The 22524-nt window shown below is 40.7% G+C and overlaps 2 protein-coding genes across 2 annotated transcripts; one reads left to right on the top strand and one right to left on the bottom strand.

Annotated features, from left to right (window-relative positions):
• Positions 1-3663: 3663 nt before the first annotated feature.
• LOC121955186 (transcription initiation factor TFIID subunit 4-like) lies at positions 3664-19115 on the bottom strand. The gene is made up of 15 exons (XM_042503034.1): positions 17497-19115; positions 17247-17380; positions 15340-15459; positions 14568-14657; positions 14293-14415; positions 13481-13570; positions 13137-13349; positions 12816-12957; positions 12621-12723; positions 10103-10272; positions 9881-10011; positions 9534-9659; positions 7556-7612; positions 7347-7469; positions 3664-4966 (listed from the first exon to the last, which is right to left on the bottom strand). The coding sequence occupies exons 1-15, from the start codon at positions 18278-18280 to the stop codon at positions 4802-4804; spliced, it is 2571 nt and encodes an 856-aa protein (XP_042358968.1). The 5' UTR covers positions 18281-19115; the 3' UTR covers positions 3664-4801.
• An 843-nt stretch (positions 19116-19958) lies between these two features.
• LOC121950742 (protein LSM14 homolog B-like) lies at positions 19959-22451 on the top strand. The gene is made up of 8 exons (XM_042496844.1): positions 19959-20193; positions 20342-20505; positions 20617-20746; positions 20888-21064; positions 21173-21250; positions 21401-21541; positions 21637-21763; positions 21843-22451. Exons 1-8 carry the CDS (start codon positions 20067-20069, stop codon positions 21997-21999), a joined length of 1101 nt encoding a protein of 366 aa, XP_042352778.1. The 5' UTR covers positions 19959-20066; the 3' UTR covers positions 22000-22451.
• The last annotated feature ends 73 nt before the right edge of the window (positions 22452-22524 follow it).

Raw genomic sequence — 22524 nt, 5'->3', positions numbered from 1 at the left:
AATTTTCACAATTTTAAACATCACACTATGCTTTGACGTTTTTTCACGATTTACAATGACATACAATCCTATGACATTTTTTCATGTTTTTTTGTCAAAATACTATCGTAATATCCATCCATCCATCCATTTTTGTCCACTNAATTTTCACAATTTTAAACATCACACTATGCTTTGACGTTTTTTCACGATTTACAATGACATACCATCCTATGACATTTTTTCATGTTTTTTTGTCAAAATACTATTGTAATATCCATCCATCCATCCATTTTTGTCCACTTATCCGGGGCCAGGTCAGCCTAAGGGGCTGAGCAGAGCACTCCAGACGTCCCTCTCCCCACCAACGCTTTCCAGTTCCTCCTGGGGGACCCAAAGGTGTTCCCAGGCCAGCCAGGATATGTAATCCCTACAGCGTGTTCTGGGTCTGCCCCGGGGCGTCCTACCAGTAGGACGTGCCTGGAACACCTCCAGCAGGAGGCACCCAGGAGGCATTCTGATCAGATGCCAAAACCACCTCAACTGGCCCCTTTCCACGCGAAGGAGCAGTTGCTCTACTCCGAGCTCCTCCCGGATGTCAGAGCTCATCACCCTATCTCTAAAACTGAGGAAGCTCATTTCAGCCCCTTGTATCCTCAATCTCATTCTTTTCGGTCACTAGCCAGAGCTCATGACCATAGATTAGGGTTGAAACATAGATGGACTGGCAAATCCAGAGCTTCTCCTTGATTTACCAGTACATCTATGTTTCTGTGGTAATATGGTTCTTTATAAATTTCAAAGTTATACCGTATTATGACATTCTTGAGGACATACTATATACATACTATACTATGTTTTTTTGGAGGTTTTTTTTAAGATTCAAAACTTCATACTGTGTTGTTGTTTTTATGATTTTTTTTATGACTTTTTTATGATATTTAACTGACTATATATAGTCTTCACTCTACACCACAGGTGTGTATGCTCATTACATTTTGGCACCTGGCCTGCCTCATATAGGAGGTGACTCTGTAAATGGAGATGTTCCTCTCCTGTGGGCTGACAATGTCTGCCTCTTGACCTGATTCAGCTCCATTAAAGAGGCCAACAGGCTATTAACCCCCGCGTCAATAGCTCAGAGGTTCAGCTGCGCTTACAAACCCATTTCAGCAGCAGTCATAAACACTGGCCTTATTATAGTATCTCCGGGCCAAAGCAGACTGCCCCAATCGACCCCATAACAAAAGAGTCCTAAAGTCAGCATGAACCTGGGTGGAACGAGGGCATGGACACACAGAAAATTGACTTGTTAGGAGTTGTAAACCAATGAACTGGTGTTGCATGTTATTTGTCAGTATCCTGTGTTTTTTAGGAAAGGCTGGAAATAATTCTCGTTCAGTTCAGGATAAAAGTTTTTTTAGGCAGCTGAATTTTTGCATCTTAATGGAGGAAGTGCTGTGACTGAATCACACTGAGCCCCATCAAGTCACCCAAATCACATTCTCATGTTCCTCTTCGGGGAGAGTTTTATTCATAAGCTCAAAGCTTAATCAACAATATGCAAGGAGGCGTTGAAAAGGATAAAATTAATTAACTGACTTTTAGTATTGCATTTGTCTCACAGCACGAATACTATGGGATTACAAATGGAGTTTTGAAATCACTGGTTTGCAGAGTAATGTCAGTGAAAAAGTATCACAACCCTCTCGTTCATCTTGCTATAGGGGTTTTACCTTAATAAAATTTTTTATATTCTTCTGATTTATGTGAGTTTCATCGGCCTCTAACCATCATTAAAACTGAGCCCCTCTGTGAGTGTAAACAAGCAAAGATTTATCATAAAAGTGCAAGAGAAACACCCTGCTGAGAAGCACTATCAGAGCAGTCAAGTCCTATCTTAGAATCAGACAAAAGCACCCACAGCGCAGTACAGACACACACAAATAAACTTGCTCTAAGTATGGTTTATTTTATCGTGTCAACCTGAGGTGACAGCAAAAATGACAACAACGAATGTTAACAAATTAATATCAGCCCCCTTTGATAAATGTCACGGAAGGAAGCGGTGATGTTATTTCTCTCCTCTTCCCTCTGGCAGGCTCAGGGTGTTTGCCCAAGACCCTCAGGTGCAGTGACTGAGACGTCGCTAGGCAACCGCACCATCCCTGTTGTTGCTCTGCCTCTGGCACTCAAGTGGGAGCTTATGTGGACTTAACTCTGAAAGAGCAGTAGTGTTGAGGAGTGGAAGGAGGATTACCAGGAAAAATATTGGATTGGGCTGAGGCACAAAGGGTGAGGCCTTACCCAAGTCACCACCACTACCACCAGACAGACAGCATGTCTGAAAGCCTGTTTTTTGTCAAGCTCTGCTTTCTCACAGCAGCATGATGCTGATATTATTGACAAGTCACACTATTTCACTATTTTCTAAACGTAACGCTAAATGGGAGTGCCTCATAGATTGGCCTAATAGTCTGTATTGTGCGTGTCCAGCAGAGCAAAACATGAATATGTGAACGCTAAACTCAACCAAATGTAGCAAGGTTTTAGAAGAACCTGCTGTTTCAGTTTATGTCTGCTGCAGAGCACTCCTGTAATGTGGTAAAATTGCCACCTAGTGGCTCCCAGATGCACTTTCATTATAGAAAATGAAAATTGTGGCTCATCATCACTGATGGCTCCAAATATACACTTATGGTTCCTCTTCGGTCAGCGCAGAAACTATATCTGCTCCCAATCATCCTAACATCAGGCTACTGTCCCAGTGGCAGAATGGTCTAATTATTTCCAGCCCATGCTTGTGGTGAATGTAAGCAGCTGATGTTGCAGCTGTTGCCAATGCACGCGTGTGTTGGGCTGATAATGGAGATGGACTCAAACAAGACAGCCCAGCAAAGAACAGCACAGACTGGTAGCAGACTGTGTGTGAGTGTGATTTCTTTCTAGTTTGAGAGCTGTGTGTTCTGCTCATGGGAGTTGTGCTCAACAGATACACCCAGGGGACACACGCTGTGCACTACATGTGGCTTTACAGATGTTAGAGGATTAAGTGGAATTATCTGTGAACAGGTAGAGTAAGAAGGAATTAAAGGCATTCAACTCATTCATGTACAAAGCCTCAATATCCTCAGTGCCACATGCATTGCTCATCCAGATGTAATAATAATGCAATGCTGCCCTCTTGTGCAACTGCAATGAAATACAAAAAATATGTTGACATTTGCCTGACACTCTTTAAAACTTTGAAACATGGGCCAACTGGCTTGATAGCTTTCAAAAACATGGGGCGACACAATGGTCAGCTTTAGAAAAAACTCGTGAAAAGTACAAGAAAGTTACCTGAAATAACAACTGAAAAAAATAAAAATAAAATAAAAAAGCTAAACATTTATATTTTAGAACTTGTAAAATAGTTATATACTATTATATGATTAATTGTTTGTTTTTGGAAAAAATTCGCTAGCTTTTTTAAGTAGTCTAACTCTGCTAATTTCTTGCCAAGTTGCTTATTGCCCTCCCTACCCATGTTTTCAGAAGAAATCAATCCAATTTGATCGAGGTTCAAAGGTTAAAATATTTTTGATAGGCACCCTAATGCAGCGCAATTAAGGTGATGTCGATCCAGGTTATAAAGGGTTAAACACCAAACCATTTACTTCAAAATCATTATTTATTCAAACTTTTTAATAGAGAAAATGTGTTTTTCTTTATGCTGTATGGGTAAATTCTCAATTCTATACAAAACCATGTGTAAAACTTTAGGTGTAACATTTACAAATATACAGGAAGAAACTCCACTTTCTTTAGTGGTAGGACACCGTCAGTCACTACTGAAAGAGTAAAAATGTGTGTTGGTGGGCAGCTACAAAAATAGAAATCACTTTCAGGTAGATGTATGTTTGGTATAGCAATACGTGTTAAAGGCCTTCTTAAGCCTATTTAAGGTTTAGAAATCAATAAATGTCAAACTAATTTGAAAAAGAACAATTTAAAAGATTATAAAACAACAACAACAACAACAAAAGAAACCTCTATTCACGCACTGAAATCTATACACCCAAATTTCAAAACTGATTTTAAACATAAGCAGGTAAATGCATTTTTGTTTTGAATTTACGCTACATGAAACCACTGAGGTGTCACATGGAATTAAATAAATAACTACATGTTAATTTAAGCTCGAGTTTAGTAAATAAATATGCTGAAAAAAGAATCAAGTAATGGAGATGACGGGTACAGAGTGAACTACTGCTTCATGAGTTACAGCAGGGTTAATTGCTTCGGGATGGCTATATGGCTTATTCATAGTTAGGAAGGCAACTCAGTAGGTTACACAGTTTGGAGTTCAAACTAATCCAAAAGTAAAATCATTCAATAAAATTAAGATTAGTCGGTGGTCTATTAAATCAAATGTGTTGATTTCCATTGCTTTAAAGCCTAATGCGCAAACAAATGATCTGAAAATAAACTGTGCTGTGTGACAGTGCATAATTGTACAAAAAGTCGAACCCCACCTCGGAACACATGTAATCCATTTTTGCACTTTCTTGAAAAGCTGAACAGGGTAAATAGTAGCATTAGTCCATGTCTGCTATGAAATAAAATAGGCATTATTTGAGGAGAGAGGTAGAGAGGCCGTCCAATATGGCTACTACTGTAGCTCAGATACAGCTTATCAGGAATATCTGAAAAGCTTCGAAATGTGCCAAATCGCTGCGCTCCTCCTCTTCATTTAAGAGTCTCTTATGCTCTCTCTGTGTGTGGTGGGAGCGGTTGGTCTCTCCACACACATTTCCCCCTCTCCTCTCTGACATCAAGCCTATTTGAGAAAGCCCTTGTAGAGGAAATGGGAGTGACTGGCAAACCTCTCGTTCTCCAAGCAGAAGAGCAGGTCCCTGAGATTGACACGTGTGATGCGCTGCCGCGTTGGTCTGGAGCCCGACGAACCAGCCCCACCAGACAGAGAGGGACCTGTTCCTGATCCCTGTGAGATGGGAGGGAGAAAGAGAGGTTCAGAGTAGGCTTTTGTGGTCTGATGTGTAGACCCAAAGAATAATTGGGCAAAACTGTTTGTCTGACCACAGCATGAAAAATTATGAAACGGTTACACGAAAGACTTGCGCCACAGTTGTCTATTTGAGTGCTTTGGATTAAGTGACTGTTTCTCACAATTCCCTGGTGCATGCAGTTCATCCCGATGAAAACTTTATTTGTCAGAAATACCATACAGATTATTAAGAAAGCCCTCAATCATGGCCTTGCTTCTTTATAAAAAAATAATAATAAAAAAACGCTTTTGTAAAAATGTCCCAAGGTTGTTTAAATTGGTAACAACATTCCCACATTCACTGCTATAGCACTTTGCATTGTACCTGATAGAATACAATAAAACTCTATGGCATCATTTTTTTTCTGTATTTTTCAATAACTATTAGAAAGAAGTCTACATGCAGAAAAACAGCAAAAGCACCATTGTTATTGGGAGGCAAGGAAGGCGTACAAATAAACACCATCTTTAAATTACTGCAACTTTTGTCGAAGTAAATAAAAGAAGAGCTATCTCACATTGTTTCCTGAACATTTGTTTTTCACATGCCAGCGACAATTAAAGAAAACAGGGCCATTTATTGCAGCACACGGTTAGGTGCTCATTTTACACAAAAGGCTCTGCTCTTGTGGATGCTCCCCAAGGAATCCAAACAACAGTAAAACGTTCAGTGTGGAGAGAAAGAAACCCCCGAACACTTAACAGACCAGAACGCAACACGTGTAGAAAACAAACAACCACCACCATGGCAATCAAAATCTAAAATAGACAGTGATTTTTAGTCAAAGGAGAGTAGCTGCTGTGAGTAAAGCTTTTTCACATTATGAAGACTGTCTCATTGTATTAACTGAATGTGACTGGTAAGTTGCTTAATTAAAAGAGTCAGCTGATAATGTGTATGAGTACATGAGCCAGAACAAAGGAGCGGCTTCATTAAACATTTTTTACAGGTATGCGAAGAGCACAGATGATTGACAGCAGGTTTATGTCAGGTAAGTGTGGGCTACCAATGAACTATCATCACCTAATAAGCTTTGTCTGGCGGATACAGCCACTGGAATAAAGAACTGACTGGCTGTTAGTCCTAAAGTGAGATATTTTTGTATCCCGTGTTTTACAGTGATTAATAAAGGAGCTTCTTTAACTGTAACTTTACATCAATAATATTGCAGTTACCAACATTTTAACTTTGGTGTCTTTTGTTAAAGTGAGAACAACATGTGGCTCCATACTCTGTTGTGAAAGAAAGTGCGAAATGGACAAACGTATATCACAGGAGATGCCAAATACATGGCCCACAGGCCAGAACTGGACAGTTATGGTGTCTAATCCACTCACTGTATTGCTTGCAAATGTGATATTGAGGCACTTGTGAAGGCTAAGATGTGCCAGAATCAGATTAAATAAGTAAACTACTACATGTAAAATGCTGCTTCAGAGGCTTTTCCATCCTGACCACAATGAAGTTCTCTGAAATAACAATGAATATTTATTGTGGTCATATTTTAAGATATTTAACAGTGTCCAACATATTGTCAATTAGCAGCTCCAAAATAATCTGTATCCAGGGTTCCAACACAATTTCATGGACAAAATTTCAAAACTTCTCACCAACTTTTTGGTGGAAGCCTATTGCTTCGGCACTGTCAGAACTTTTGATTTGTAAATGGTTTGTAAAGCACTAATGTTATTTTCCTACAATGGCGCAAGCACGACCCACCCTTCTCCCTGTGACTGGCTGGTACTCTTTGCCTTAATTGGTTGGATTGTTTAAGTTTAGCCAAGAGGAGTAAGATTGGTTATGATTAGCGTAGGAATGTCAGGGTAAGCCAATCAGAGTAGTAAGGCATGCCTTCACCGTCCTTGAAAAATGTGCTTGTTAAGCAGGGGATAAATGAACCTGCTTCCTAAGTAATTTCCACTTTACCTGGATGTGGTAATACCAGCACTACTGCACAGGAGTGGAAATGTATGGAGAAATGCACATGTTGTGACAGTAAGTAGTGGATTGATTGATTTTGTAAAACAAACACGTTGTTGAAATTGTTTCCTTAAAAGAACTCAGGCTTTTCATCACACATCTTTACACTAAAAGAAAGGGACATTTTTTTAAGTGTTGTTATTTATAGCTATTGTGCACTGGCTTTACTGGTCTGGTCCACTCTGCCCACTCACATCAAACTGGTCTGTATGTGGCCCACGAACTAAAACTAGTTTGATACCCCTGGTATGTGGTGACTTTATGACAGGGGTCATACTTGACAGCTATCCCAGGATAAACAGCACTACATGAAGAATGTACTGTGATCAGTGTTACCTCAGCGGCAGCAGAGGAGGATGGGGAGTCCAGAATCTTCCTCTTCTTCCTGGGACCGATGGCTGCCAGAGCCGTCAGGTTTGCCTCCCTCTGTCTCATCTGAGCCAGCTCCTGCTGTTGCATCTGCACACATACCAACAAAAAAAATAAGCACACAGAGCTATACAAACAGAAATAAACACTACTTAACTGTGCCTCTTTCATCATACCTCTTTTGCCTTCTGTTTCAGACGCAGTTGCTCTGGGTCCTCTTGCCGAGCTCGAGACTGCATGGCCAAAAACAAGACATATTAATAACTGATGCTGGCATAAAAAAGACAAGCCCAGGTTATGTCAGATGAGAGATATAGTAAAATTTGCAGGTGTTTGACCATTCTGCATGAATATTGGTTTAAAAAGCACACTCGACATCAGCTACTTGTTTGATCAATCCTCCAAAACATCAAATTCAAGGACTTTTCAAGGACCTTCCATGCACAATTCCCTCACATTCAGGGACACAACATGACATAGTTTGAGTCATGAACCAAAGCTAATTAATGTTACAATTTTTAGAATGAGAAATAGCAGACCATTTAAAAAAGCCCCATGTACTAACGTTGAGTCTATTTTCAAAAAACTTTAACTTTAAAGAAGTTTCAAGGACCTGTGGGAACCCTAATCAGTAATTACATTTCGAGCTAGAATGTTTACTATACAGTAGTTTCATAAAAAAAACTGTTATATATGTATTTATGTGTTATTATTTCTGAATGTCACATACCTAGTGAGATTTAATTTGGCATCATAGATTCTTCCCTGGTGCCATTTGATACATCACACAGTACATTTGTTAGAAATTGTTCCAGTTACATCCTAACAGGCACCTGAGAGTGAGTCAAAATCAATCGCAAGCGACCTTTTGTCAAACTTTATAGAATATAATGTGCCTCTGGAGTAGACAATAGCTGCGGGACACCAAATCACTAAATGTAGGCCAGAAAAAACAGCATTTATTACACACATGCTATTATTAAGAAATGTGCTGATTTTATATAAACATTAAACAAATCAAATGTCACAGTATGGCCTTGAAATAATAAAACTGGATGCTTGAAATTGCTAAACCTAGAAGATCCTCAATAGCATGCCTGCAGAATTTAATAAGTCACAGCAACAAAGTGCATGTTTTGATGGTTGCATAAGATGTTGTTTCAATCTCCCACTGAGCATTTTATCTGGTTGTTTTTACAAAAGGGTATTTATTTGTGAGAACATAAAAACCTCTCGGTCTATTAAAGGTCCATTTATTCATGCTGTTTGACAGCAGGTATCTGAATCCACAGATGTTTGTCTTCTCCTCATTACAAAGCTTCTCTGTTACCTTTAACTGCTAGTAAGAATTTTGTTTATTTAAAATTAAACCAATAGCCTTTGGGCATATTATTGTGATGTCTGTCAGGTACATTGTTACGATTTCCTCCACTGTCTCCTGCTTTGTTTTTGTCTCAAACTTTTGACTCTGCACTCTGCAGGCCATTTGCTATTGGCTTTATCTGTGCCATCATAAATGACATATTAAAGTATGAGGGCACTGACATTTACAGCCTTTGAAATGGACATATCCATTTTCACACATGAAGGAAGCATACATGACCTCAAAGAGGTGTCAGTTTCAACAGTGAGTAGCCTGCTTTAGGGGTGGGCAAAAAAAATGATACAGCATAGTACCACAATATTTTGGCGTGGCAATATCTTATCAATACAAAATGTCAAGTATCAATTTGTTATTATTTCAATGATTCATATTACAAAAACAAATCAAACTTCTGGTGACCTTCTAGAATAATAAAATCAACTGGATACATTGTGCTGCAATATAAATGACTGAATTGAGATGAACAGACTGAAAACTTAATGTCATTAGATAAAACCGACGTCAGCAAAGTTTTGCTTTAGGAACATAATTTGCAGTTGAGAAAAAAAAGGGTAACAGATTGCAACATATGTTATCACAATACTCAGCCCATCACAACATGGTCAAAACTGCAATAGTATTGTCTCTTGACTAAATCATTGGGCTGCTTCATGTAAAATGCTGCTTCATGGGCTTTTCCACCCTGACTAAACATAAGTTCTCTGAATAACGATGAATATTTAGTGTTGTCATATTTTAAGATATTGCGATGTCTGTTCGTGATGCTGTACCTTAGCTGCCTTTAGGAGGATCTCTCTCTCCTGTTCCTCCTTCCGTTGTTTCTCTAGCTGGTCCAGCTGCTCAAAGAATTTGAGCTGAGCACGAACATCACTGCTCTGCTCGTAATTGTCATCCTCCTGCCAACAGACAGCAGTGCCACAATGTTAACTCGTAAGAAACACGAGATCACAGAGAAATTATTGCCTATATTCAGACTCAAAACGTGCATGTTATGACTGTTTAAAAGAGCAGACCCTTTTGTGTCTTAGCACCAGAATAATTTGTCTGCAAAAATCTGGTTTAGGCTTAATCTATACCATAGGGGAAAACATTTCTATCAGTGGCGCTGTAAACAAACCTTGAAATTGCCGTTTTTCTGCTGGGCCACTTGGGAAACTTTTCCTAGCAGGTTCTGGAGCCGATGCTGAGTAGCATGGGAGACAAAGTTTACCACCTCTGCACCCAGGTCTGTCACGCCATACCTCCTGCCTGGGAAAGAAACAGCAAGATACCATGAGGCTTCAGGTGGTGGATGGGCAGGCATTGTATTATTAATAATGTGTCATTGTAAGTGTCTCACCTATCTCCAGCATTCTCCTCTGTAGAATGGCACAGGAGAGGAAAGCCTCGTCCTTACAGGAATGTGTCACCGCTCCCACTAATCCAGAATTGGTTGCTAGGATGTTAGCGCTTTCCTCTGATAGGTTCACTCCGGCCATGGAGGCCACATCGTTGATGTCGTCATCATCTCTGTAAATAAAGGTGCAGCAAAAAGAGCATTGAAACTTCGACAAATCCCCATGCACTGTTGCTTATTTGTCCACTATTTAGCATTTTTAAGCTATATAAGGTATGCTGACAGCTTATTACAAGATTCCAGCATAGTCTCATTAGCACGCAGGCTAGTTCTCCTTAACTGGAAAAACCCACAGCATCCCAGTTACATTGTATGGTTAAGAAATGTCTTTAAAAAGCTTTAAATCTTCTCATGTTGAACCTGCAGACATTCAGTCATGGTTTTTGGACACATTATGTCAATGAATCTTTCTCTCTTGAATTCTTAACCAACTTGCCCCCCCCCCCCCCCCCTTCTTTTTCTTGTGTGTTTGTTTTTAATCCTCTGTCAAATATTCATTTTATTTTATTCATTGTCCTTTTCACTCCTTTGTTTGTAAAACACAAAATGTTATTTGCATTGATCTTATCTCTGAAAAGCAAAAAAAAAAAAAAAAAAAAAAAAAAAAAGAAAAGGTATGCTGACAATGAGATTAAATAAACTTTCATTTTCATATAGCTGGGGTAGTGATAAAAGTTCCCCAAAATAAATGTAATGCGAATACTAAAATCGTATGTGATTAAACAACATTTATGGTAAAACTGATTTGAAATTGGCATACAATATTCCTCCAAACTGTCAGTTATTCCACCTAAACTTCACACCATAACTAAAAACAATAGCAGCTGGTGGATGTTACTACCACTTTCTATTATAGGACGCATAACAATACAAATGATGGTATTACCGAAAATCAACTACATATTCACAATGATTCCAATCCAACCCTCAGTAAAATGGTTTAACACACTGGGCATATTTATTACAAACTTTTATTGGAAAAATAAAAAATCTTGAATAAAACTATCCACATTACAACAAACATCGAAATAACAAAAAGGACTAGAAGCCCCGAATTTCCAATACATCGACATAGAACAACTCTTACAGCTTGGTGGGAAGTCAATAAAATAAACAATACCAAATTCTCCCCCACAACCCAAACACTCATATGCCACAATCCAGACTTCACTGCAAATGAATCATCTCTAACAGGCATTAAATGGAAAGGCATCACACACCTCCACCACATCTTGGATCATAACACCCTACTTACATTCCAACAGCTCATTGACATATACGGCCTTGATAAGCAATAACTCTTACAATACATCGAACTAAAACATTCAATTAAAGCAAACCTAGATACCACACTCAGGACAACCACCACTACTGGACAAGATCAATAAAATAGCAAATTCTGACAAACAACTCTCAAAAGTGTATAAACTCATATCCATCACTGACATCACGACATGTATTCCAATAAACAAATGTGATAAAGACCTCAACATCCACACCGACAATAGCGTTTAGAATAAAATCTTTAATAACATCTTCAGCATGTCCAGGAACACTAACATAAGACTAATACAATACCAGAGTCTCCACAGAACTCACATCACACAACACAAGATGAACATAATGGGACTAAGTGGATCAGACACATGCACCCACTGTATCCTTAATACAACTGGCAAATACCTCCATGCACTCTCTATTCACTCTCTATTCACCACTACAGCATTTCTGGCAGCAAGTAACCACCAACTCCTTGGCTGAACTATTCCATTATCCACATCTTTATGCATACTTGCTCAGTCCAAGTAATAACACCCCTACTTGTAGCCCTAACTCTCACCAAGAAAACAATACTGCTAAATTGGAAAAACAGGAAAAAGGTAAATATTTCACAATGGTTAGATTTCCTAACACAACAGATATCACTGGAAAAACAATCAGCTCTACAATCAAACCAACTTGAACATTTTGAAAAAATACATTCAACAATCCTCAGCTCCATCACACTGCCGGTGAGTAACAGTAAATGTAAACACAACTGTGTAGTTGTGGAAGTGAAATGAATGAAAGGAGGGGAAAGGGAAGTAAGCATGAAAGAAAAAGAGAAAGAGAGTTTTAAAAAAAAGTTTGTGGTTAGACATGAGGAGAAAGCATTAGTAACACCATAACAAACTCTTTCATGAAATGTAACTAAACCCAAGTGATCAACACGCTAGTTGTTTATTTGTTTGCATTGTCTTTTGTTTATCTGTTTTTTTGTCTTTTTTTTCTTTCTTATTGTTTTATTTTATTACTCTTTTTTTAAGCATATTTATGCTCATAATTGTTGTTCTTTGTTACTTCTATCCAATATTCAACCCCATATTATTGCTTTGTTTACTTTGTATTTGTTTATATGTATGCACTTCATGGTGAATAAAAGGTTTAAAAAATTGTTTGATTACTGTTATTTTGTTCTTACTTGAAAGTGCCACCCGCCTCTTTCAGCTTGTTCTTTTGAGCGAGAGTCAAGGCTGCAGCAGGGACTTGTTTAGAAACAGCTGGCAAATCCGGCCTCACAGGAACTTGTAGAGACACAAAATCACAAAAATACGACAGGTTGCCCAAAGAAAGACACGCGCATGCACAGACAGGTGTATTATATCGACATCATTACCTGGTTGCAGCTCTTTCAGCTGGACCTGTTGCTGTCCCAGCATGATGCGGCCAGGGGCCTGATTCCTGAGAGTCACCATGGGGGTCGTTGGTAAGGCTACCTGAGGTCTCAACATTGCTCGCTGCTGGTGAGACTGGATAACCTACAAGTGTAAAGTTCCAAATGCAGATTTTGTAATTATCACAAAGGTGACATGTATGCTTTATTGTGAAATTTCCGGTAGAGGAAATATTTGACATGCATCACATTTGGAATAAATAACTCTCAGTTGAAGATTTTAGTTGAGCTTACATTTGAGATATTTATCATTGAAGTGTTTACCAGTGAGGGAGTCTGTCCTGGTTTGCTAATGCCTGGCTGGAGCTGGGGCCTGCAGACTGGGGCAGTTAGGCGGGGTGCTGGACTGCCCAGGACCACGGTGGTGGGGATGGGTGAGGTGGAGGGGACTGGACCTGAGGATGGCTGGGGGAGCTGACTCTGCTGGATGAAGGCTGCTGAGTCTGGGGTGAGCTGCCTCAAGGCTGGGAGGCTTCTCTACAGAAGATAAATAGGTTATATATTATGGAAATGTACTTTAAGATGACACTCATTTGGCAATGGTTTCCTGTGGTCCAAGAAAATATATCAGTACAAATGACAACAGAATATACAGTAAGCTTCCTTACCTTAAGGAAAGGCACAAGGTACGGTTGGGGTGAGGAGTTGAGCTCTTTGTACAATCTGCTGGTGAATTCCTCAGCTTCCAGTCTGCCCTCCTAGTACAATATAGGCATAAAGAGCTGGGAGTGAGAGCTATTACATTAGGGGCCAATCACTCCAAGATGCATCGCACCAAGCAGGACTGCTCCAAAAATGCCTTGGAAGTGCATCTGAAAAAACAGCTGGGGGCACCTGTGGAGCGGGGCTACGTGCGCATACTGTGTGCATGTGGCTAAAAGTGACAATGACAAGCAGTGTGAATCTGCACCTCGAATGAAAAAGTTGAAAATATTTTAACTTTTCTTTATGCACCAAAAAAATCCGTCAGAAAAATGCATTTCGCAGCAGCAGGAGTGGAGCGTCCAACAGGCGCACTGTACCATAGGGAAACAATGGTTTTGCTGGTGACGCTTTTCCAGCAAGCGACTGTGTGAAATGGCTGATGCGAAACACGATTGGCCCGATCTTGAGCCAGTGTTTCATTTGTCTGTTCTGGGCTACCGTAGAAACATGGTCGTGCAATATGCCGATCTTTGTAGACGTGGACCCACTCCCTATTTAGATATAAAAGGCTCATTCTTAAGTAACGAAAACACAATGATTTCAATTTTCAGGTCATTATACATATAAATATAATATTATATATATATACACACACACACACACATATATATATATTTTTTTTTTATATATTTTAAAGTTTTTCAATGAAAATGTCAAATGAGAACCATAATATGGCAGTTGAGTGTTGTGTGTCCTGTGTGTGCAGCTCACTCACCAGCAAGTCCTTGACCAGCTCTCTCACACTGGCTGCAGTCTCTGTAGATTGCTTCCCAGTGGATGCCAGCTTGATTAACGTAGACAGGAAGTTCTTACATTTCTTCACATTCTCCATTGTCTCCTGCCAAAAACACAAGACATCCAGATTATGAACAAATTAAAGTCTCATTTGTGACTGACCCTGTTATACATCGCACCATGCTTTTATTATACTGTAAAGGGCACATGCAGACACCCAGCTCTATGTGATCCCTTGAGCTTAGTACAACTCACTTTGCTCACTGTTACTGAGGCAACGGTGGTCCCAGCTGTTTGGCTGACTGTCCTCGGGGTAATTCCTGGTACCGCAGCCCCAACTGAGCTCTGGAAAGACAGACATGGCCATCATAGCACGTTATTTAGGTTGTTCAAATAGGTTGTTCAAAACCCACTTTTCATCACAGGAAAGTGTGGATATTGGAGTTGCTTCCAAAGTTTATAAAGTGCATTAATCCTCAGGTTTAGAAGAGGTTACAGGCACTGAATTTCAGTTGGACCCTCCTCCTCAAAATATTAATTCAATATATTGGTTTTAAGACACCAGGACAGAAGTCACTGCTCCAGTGGTACGATCATTTAAACAGTTTTATTTGTAAGAGGCAAATCTGCTGATGTGTTTCGCACATAAAACTCCTTATAAGTAAGTATAATTCCTTCAAGTCTAGGTCTCAACTCTACTAGTAAATCCAGGAATCAAGGTCCAGGATTACCAACAGACCCAGGAAACTGGAAAACATGTATTCACACTATGAAACAACACATCTTCTAGAGAATGAGGGTTTGCATCCTTTCACTGAGCAAAGACGCACTCACAAGATCCTTTTAATGTCACACCGACATATATGTTGATAATATTACAGTGTACTGCAATACAATATCAAACAGCATATGGGGTACTTTGTATTATCCTCAGTCTGCAGCTTATGCAAGTATCGGACACAAAATAAAGTGCAATGAGCCAAATGAACACATTAAGAAATTATCTGACACCAACAGACTGGGTTACCTGGAGGATGGGAGGTCTGTGAAGAGTGGTGGTCGCTGCGAGCGATGTTGGAGCTGGGCAGCCTTGACGGATGATGGTGCTGGGCGCAACTTGTCTGCTGATGATGGTGTTTCCAGGAGCCTGAGACAAGGCATAAAAGCATAACATGATGTGTAACAACCAGTTTTATCAAACCAGAAAACATCTACTTATTATATTAAAATACATCAGTGAACACTGCAGTTCCAAAACAGCTGGGATGCTGTGTAAAACATATATAAAACACAATGCAATGATCTGCAAATCCCTTTTGACCTATATTCATATGAATATAGTACAAAGACAAGATATTTAATGTTTAGAATTTTAAACTTTATTGTCTTTTGTTTGGTAATAGATGCTCATTCTGAATGTGATGCCTGCAATACAGGAGCATGTTTACCTCTGTGTTACATCATCTTTCTACATCATTCACTCAGTGTGCGTTTGGGAACTGAGGACACTGAAAAGTTTTGAAAGTTAAATTCTTTCCAATTCTTTCTTTAAATATGACTTCAGCTGCTCAACAGCCTGGATTCTCCGTCATCGTATTTTGTGCTTCATACTACATATTTTCAGTGGGCGACATGTCTGGACTGCAGGCAGGTCAGTCTAGTACCCGAACTCTAGTATCCGCCCCGCTGTTGTAACATGTGCAGAAGGTGGTTCGTTGTGCTGCTCAAATAAGCAGGGACGGCCCTGAAAAAGACATTGTCTGGAAGGCTTTAATGTTAATCTAAAGCCTGTATGCATTTTCAGCATTCATGGTGCCTTCACGGACAAGCAAGTTACCCAGACCACGGGCACTAACACACCCCCGTACCATCACAGATGCTGACTTTTGAACTTTGAGCCAGTAACAGTCTGGATGGTGCTGTTCCTCTTTGGTCCAGAGGACACAACATCAACGATTTGCAGAAACAATTTGAAATGTGGAGTGGTGAGACCACAGCACACTTTTCCTCTTTGTGTCAGTCCACCTCAGATGAGCTCAGGCCAAGAGAAGAACCGTGTTGTGTTGTAATGCAGTGCTACCTGAGGGGTCAAAGGTCATCTGCAGTCAATGTTGGTTTTCAGACTCACTCCTTAGTACGGAGATTTCTCCTGATTATCTGAATCTTTTGATGATATTATGGATTACAAAAGGCAAATTACAGATTTCAGACAAATCCATGAATTCTTTGCAATTTTGAGTTGAGAAATGTTGGACTATTTGTCCACATCGTTTTTCACACAGAGGCGAACCTTTTTCACCTCTTTGCTTATGAACAACTAAGTCTTTGAAGAATGCCCCTTTCGAACCTAATCATGATACTTGAATCTGTTACAAATTAACCTGTTCACTTGTGTAAGGTCACAGGTGTTTTTTGAGCACCAGTCTCTTGTTGCTCCTGTTCCAACTTTTTTGAAACATGTGGCAGACGTCAAATCAGAATGAGTGTATATTTGCAAAAAAAGGACGTTTATCAGTTTAAACATCAAATATTTCTTTGTACTAACTGAAAATAGGTCAATCAAACAGGTCAAAAAGGATCAGTAAATTATTGCATTTTGTTTTTGTTTACGTTTTACAGTGTCCCAACTTTTTCGGAATTTTTACTGTGTATGTCTTTTGTAATTTTACACGAATGTCGACTAATAATACAATGCCAATCTATTGAGTGGCTGCCAGATTTTGGAATCCACCAGCCACAGTGGCAGGTGGACAAAAAAACATTAATTTTCAACCATGCCTTTAATTTCCCTAATATTGTGCTCAACAGGTATTTCCCTTAACTGTAGAAAGGAAGGCAAGTTGAACATGGTCTGTAACACCAACCTTGACACTAAAGTGAGACATGTATATAAGGATATATAAGGTGCTTCCTGGGTGGACTATGTAATCTTACCTGACCAGGAGGCACACTTGTAGGAGTAGCAGTCCGAGGTGCAATGCCTCCCTGTGCCTGGGCCTGCATCTGGGCCAGAGCCTGCTGAGGGATCATGAGCAGCTGTCCACTCTCACTGCGAACAAGCACCATCCCTGAAGCATCAATCACAACAGTTTAGTGTTACTTAAGGAATCCAGTGCACCTAAGAGGACAAATTATGTATTCTGTATTAGATGACCAACATTCAAAAAGCTCTGGCTTCACTCACCCGGGGGGAGCTGAATGTTATGTAGGCCTATACTGGGCTGTCCCGCGGAGGTCTGGGGGAGCCTTGGGGCCAGCATCTGAGGCGTCAGGGCTCGGATCCCGCCTGGACCGGCAGCTACAGTAGACGGAGTCCGGGGAGCGCTGACGACGCCAGGAGTGACAGCCGGCTGCGGTGCTGGCTGTATTATTGTTGTAGGTGGCTCTGCCTTGATTATGTGCGACCCTGCGCTCACTGACACCGAGTTGGACGGCTGGCTATTGTTTACAAGCGGGGTTTGCACGCCGATACCTGTGTGACCTGTTGTATTGGCACCCACAGAATGGCTCGCATTATTGTTCCCATTCAAAGTTGCACCCGACCCCGCGGTTTGCATAGGCGGCCTGACGAGCGTCACAGTGGCTCCTGCTGCCTGGCTCACAGACTGAGCCGGAGCCGCAGCACTCTGTGAGTTCACGAGAGGCGTCTGAATTACACTGTTTGACGAGGGGTGCATTATAGCACTGACCAGCCCTTTTGACACCACTGGTCCACTGCTGACAGCTGTGACAGATATCGCAGTGCTGCTGCTGTTACCAGCGCCACTTGTCACTGTCGCCCCCCCGAGAGGGGCAGCGCTTCCTGAATTGTGAGAGTTCATAGTTTGGTTCCCATTGAAAGTCTGCACCGAGTATGAGCCTACTTTCCCCTGGTGATGAGGGGGAGAAGTTACATCGCCACTAACAACAAGTGTTTTGCCAGGGTCGTGTCCCGTGCTGGAGTCCGTGCTGGCCGTCGATGCATCCATAGTTGAACCATCAGGGAGCTCGTTATGATGAGACCCCCTGCACTTCAACTTGTTGAGAAGGAGCAAAAACAATCTTGAATGTGATGGGGCAAGACTCTGTCACATCTACTGTTTCTCTCTGTCAGCTCCGGCGCTTGCTTTTCGTGTATACTCGGAGAGACAAAGAGGAAAACAACATTAGTAGTTACAGCGTACCTGCTTTGCCAATCGTCTTGACCAAGTCCCAGCTGGACATTAGCTCGCGCTACCCCCTTGTCCCGGAACTATAGCCATGTAATTACCGGCTGCCTCGTGCCTACCCGTGTGGTTGTTGTGACACAAGAACAACAGTTGTGACTCTACAGACTGTACGGGATGACAAACTACCGCTTTATTCACCTCTGTGTGTAAAAAAGGCTCATCCAGCGGGCCGGACCCAACCGCCATCTTCACACTCCTGCGGGCTTGTGAGAAGTGAGGGACTTACCAACTGACATGCGCGTGCGCACAACAACTGAACGTCTCCGTGCGGGGACTTCGGCGCGCTCTGATTGGCTGTTCCGCATTCTAAAAGGCGGTACCAATGGCTTCAGCTGTCATTCCAGGGGATGCATGAGACGGAACAACATCGTAACGGAGACGAAATGTCTTCATCAAATGTTAGACCGTCGCCGGCGTATTTCTGCCATCACGATAGCCACCCAGCTTCAGAATCGCACTGTGTGACTTTTGGTGGAAAAATAACGTGGTTTACAACAAGCCAACAAACCGAATTTCAGAGTTTACTCACTCTTGATGCGCTGTGCAAGATGGCTGCAGTGTTTTGGCCAACAAGTGAAGTTGCTGTTGTAAAGAGGCGTTTGAGGGCGCCCCACCCTCCTTTTAGAGAGGAAATATTGTACAGTGCTGTCAGCAGTCATGGGACATTTGTGGTTTCAAACTCCTAAGTGCGCAGACTTTCAGATAAATGCACAACGCTAACATACTGCGTGCGTTACTTATGTTTCCTTTTGTGTACTATTATAAATATAATTATATAAAAAGTTATACATTAACCATATACAAATAAGTGTTTATGACCCACTTAAAATAATGTTATGGTAACGCTGCAGTTTACATATATATATATATATATACATACATATGTGTGTGTGTGTGTATATATATATATATACACACACACACACACATATACATATATATATATATACACATATACATATACACACACACATATATATATATATATACTGATTTGTTTTTTTAATCTTGAATAAACAGAGCTGTGAAGGATTTTGCACATCCAAACAGGCTATTTTAACCTACGTTAAAATTAAGAAAAAAGAATGGCATCTAAAAAAGGTTATATTTGTCTCTAATCAGGTCCACAGACTTGCTGATGTCTCNACACACACACACACACATATATATATATACTGATTTGTTTTTTTAATCTTGAATAAACAGAGCTGTGAAGGATTTTGCACATCCAAACAGGCTATTTTAACCTACGTTAAAATTAAGAAAAAAGAATGGCATCTAAAAAAGGTTATATTTGTCTCTAATCAGGTCCACAGACTTGCTGATGTCTCTCGCGGTGTACGCCGGCTGGCTAAACAAACTCACCCTGTTTCACACGCAGGTGAGCCAGCAGCAGAGAGGCGCGTCACTGGTAATCTTATAAAGCGCACAGGTGGCCGCTGATTGCGCACATAGCTGATTATTTCATGTTTGATGTGTGCCGTGGTTTCATGCTCTGTGATTTAGTCGCTCCCTTTCAATTTGAAAACATATTTTCGCTGCAGACATGAGTGCCGGAGGAGGGACCCCGTACATCGGCAGTAAAATAAGTTTGATATCCAAGGCGCAGATTCGGTATGAGGGAATATTGTCCTCTGTGGACACAGATAGGTCAACGGTTGCGTTAGCCAAAGGTAGGTTGAAAGGCCTGTGAGTGACACGTGTTTTTTTTCTTATTTTATTGTAAAGAACATAATGTAATGTAACTCCTTGGTGTAAAGTGATCTTAATGTAAACATTATGCTGGAGGTGAACAAAACCTTGACTTTTATTTGCAAACAGTTAAATCCTATGGGACAGAGGACAGACACACAGATAGACCAGTGCCTCCCAAAGATGAAATTTATGAATACATAATCTTCAGAGGAAGTGACATCAAAGATATCACGGTGTCTGAGCCACCAAAACCACACCATGGACTGCCTCGAGACCCTGCTATTGTACAGGTGTGTGGTTCTGAGACTTTTTGAAGTTATGTAGTTTATGTCTGGTATTAATCAAAAGCAATCATACTCACAACTGATAAAACAAGTTCCTTTTGTCCTTTGTAATTTCAGTCATCCATTGGCAGCTCATCTGCTGCATATCACCCACGCTGGAGTTCATACAGAGACATGATGCCCACCTACAACCAGCTGGCTGCTACCTCTCTACTCAACCAGCAGTACAATGCAGCACTGGGCTTAGGTGCAGTTAATTATCTTTTGGACGCATTAGATGTTTGAAATGTCATATTTAGGCGTTTTTCAGCACTATTTTGTGTTAGTGGATGTCTCTCACATATCTGCAAGTGACCATGCCCCAACATGTTTACTTCTACTCCCTCAGTACCAGGACTTCACGGCATCCCAGCCAGAAGAGCTCCCATGGTCGAGCAGGCTGTGCAGACCGTGCCATTAACTGCTGCTGCCCAGAAAAAAGGGAAAACTCCAACCCAGCCGCAGGCCAAACAGCCTGTTCGTCCAAACCAGGGTCAGAAGGAGAATGTACCAACCAGTAAGCAAAGTAAGTGTCTCATCCTAACAAACAAGAAATAACTCACCCTGTTTCTTGCATTGCTTTTATTTTTAATCCATCCAAAGAAAACAACTTAAACATTTAATTTGTGTTTAGGTCGGGCACCAACTCAGCCGAGTGCAGCCAAAGTTCAAGGCCAAAGCACCGAGAACCAGAAACAACGGCAAAAACAAGGTATCCGAATGAGAAATGCACGTTATATGCAGTTGCTGAGTTTCCTGTAGACAGCCAAATTTCCAAAACCAGATGAACTTGTTTCAAACGATTACTAAACCAGTTTTTACACTTAATTGTGTAATTTGTCTTTCTGGTTCTTATGTGCAGGCAGTCGCAGGACCAGGAACCGAAGCAGAGGCCAACTTCTTGTGAAAAATTCAAAGGCCACAACGCTGCAGTTTGAGTCAGATTTCGATTTTGAAACGGCAAATGCTCAGTTTAAAGATGATCTGACAAAAGAGGTTGTGGGTAGGTTTATTAAAAAAAAAAAAGACAACAGTTTCAGAGCACATCATATACATTTTAAGGTGTATGTACATGTACATTTCTGTGCCTCGCTGCAGTTGAAAAGGTGGATCCTGCAGAGCCCCAGGACAGCCAGGGTATGCAGGAGGAGGACACCCTCGGAGATAAGTACTACGACAAAGCCAAGTGCTTCTTTGACAACATCTCATCAGACCTTAAGCCCAGGTGATTATGTTACTTTTGCAGTTTGTCTTTTTGTGACCTCAGTGGTTTGTCATATTAAACTTTAATTGTGCGTCCTCAGGAGGACCACCTGGGCAGAGGAGAAAAAATTAAACATGGAAACATTTGGAGTTCCCGGCCGCTTCCTGAGAGGCAGAGGATTCAGGGGCCGAGGACGCAGAGGGCAGAGCGCCACTGAGCAGCGACCCCTCCCAAAAATTGGTAGTGGGAGGGTGTGAAGAATTTTCTGGGGGTTTTTTTGTTAACATTTTCTGTAAATATGGTCGTTTTCTACTTATTTAAAAAGTACCTCCCTTTTTTCCCCATTTGATGCTGATATGAATTTTTTCTTTCTTTATCCCAAAATTCGCATTCAGGGAATTTTGTACTCTGAAGCTTTATTATATGAAATGGGAGAGCAATTTATTTTAATCAAGCAGCTGTATGCTAGAAACAAAGGTATTAATTGGCAGTTAGTTTGGTATAAATGCAATGTTTTTCTTGAACAGGCCAGCAGGCACATTATGTTTTGGTGCTAAATGTATTATATTCTTCTGTCTAGTTGACTGTCCAAATGTAACTCCAAACTGCTTTTGGAGGACAGCTGTACTTTTTTTCCCCCCTATCTGGAAAATGAAAACTGTGGAGGACTTTGTAACAGTTGCTATTAAATAACATATGATTAACAGAATGGCTTTCATCTCTTTTGACGTGAATTGTCGTTGGCACAAACTTTAAAACTGTAGATATGTACAGGTTCAAAA

Source organism: Plectropomus leopardus, chromosome 2 (genome assembly GCF_008729295.1).
Source record: "Plectropomus leopardus isolate mb chromosome 2, YSFRI_Pleo_2.0, whole genome shotgun sequence".
In the NCBI taxonomy this organism is placed as follows: domain Eukaryota; kingdom Metazoa; phylum Chordata; class Actinopteri; order Perciformes; family Serranidae; genus Plectropomus; species Plectropomus leopardus.
Note: the sequence above shows the minus strand (reverse complement) of the source record. Positions and strands in the feature narration are given on the sequence as shown.

Excerpts from the sequence above, each read along its gene's own strand:
- LOC121955186 (XM_042503034.1), bottom strand. The coding sequence starts at position 18,280 with ATGGATGCATCGACGGCCAGCACGGACTCCAGCACGGGACACGACCCT. Across the intron at positions 10,273-12,620 it reads GAGGCGGGTGGCACTTTCAA|AGATGATGACGACATCAACG; the intron begins GTAAGAACAAAA and ends CTTTATTTACAG. Across the intron at positions 4,967-7,346 it reads CCTCCTCTGCTGCCGCTGAG|GGATCAGGAACAGGTCCCTC; the intron begins GTAACACTGATC and ends CCCATCTCACAG.
- LOC121950742 (XM_042496844.1), top strand. The coding sequence starts at position 20,067 with ATGAGTGCCGGAGGAGGGACCCCGTACATCGGCAGTAAAATAAGTTTG. Across the intron at positions 20,747-20,887 it reads CAATGCAGCACTGGGCTTAG|TACCAGGACTTCACGGCATC; the intron begins GTGCAGTTAATT and ends CTACTCCCTCAG. Across the intron at positions 21,065-21,172 it reads TGTACCAACCAGTAAGCAAA|GTCGGGCACCAACTCAGCCG; the intron begins GTAAGTGTCTCA and ends ATTTGTGTTTAG.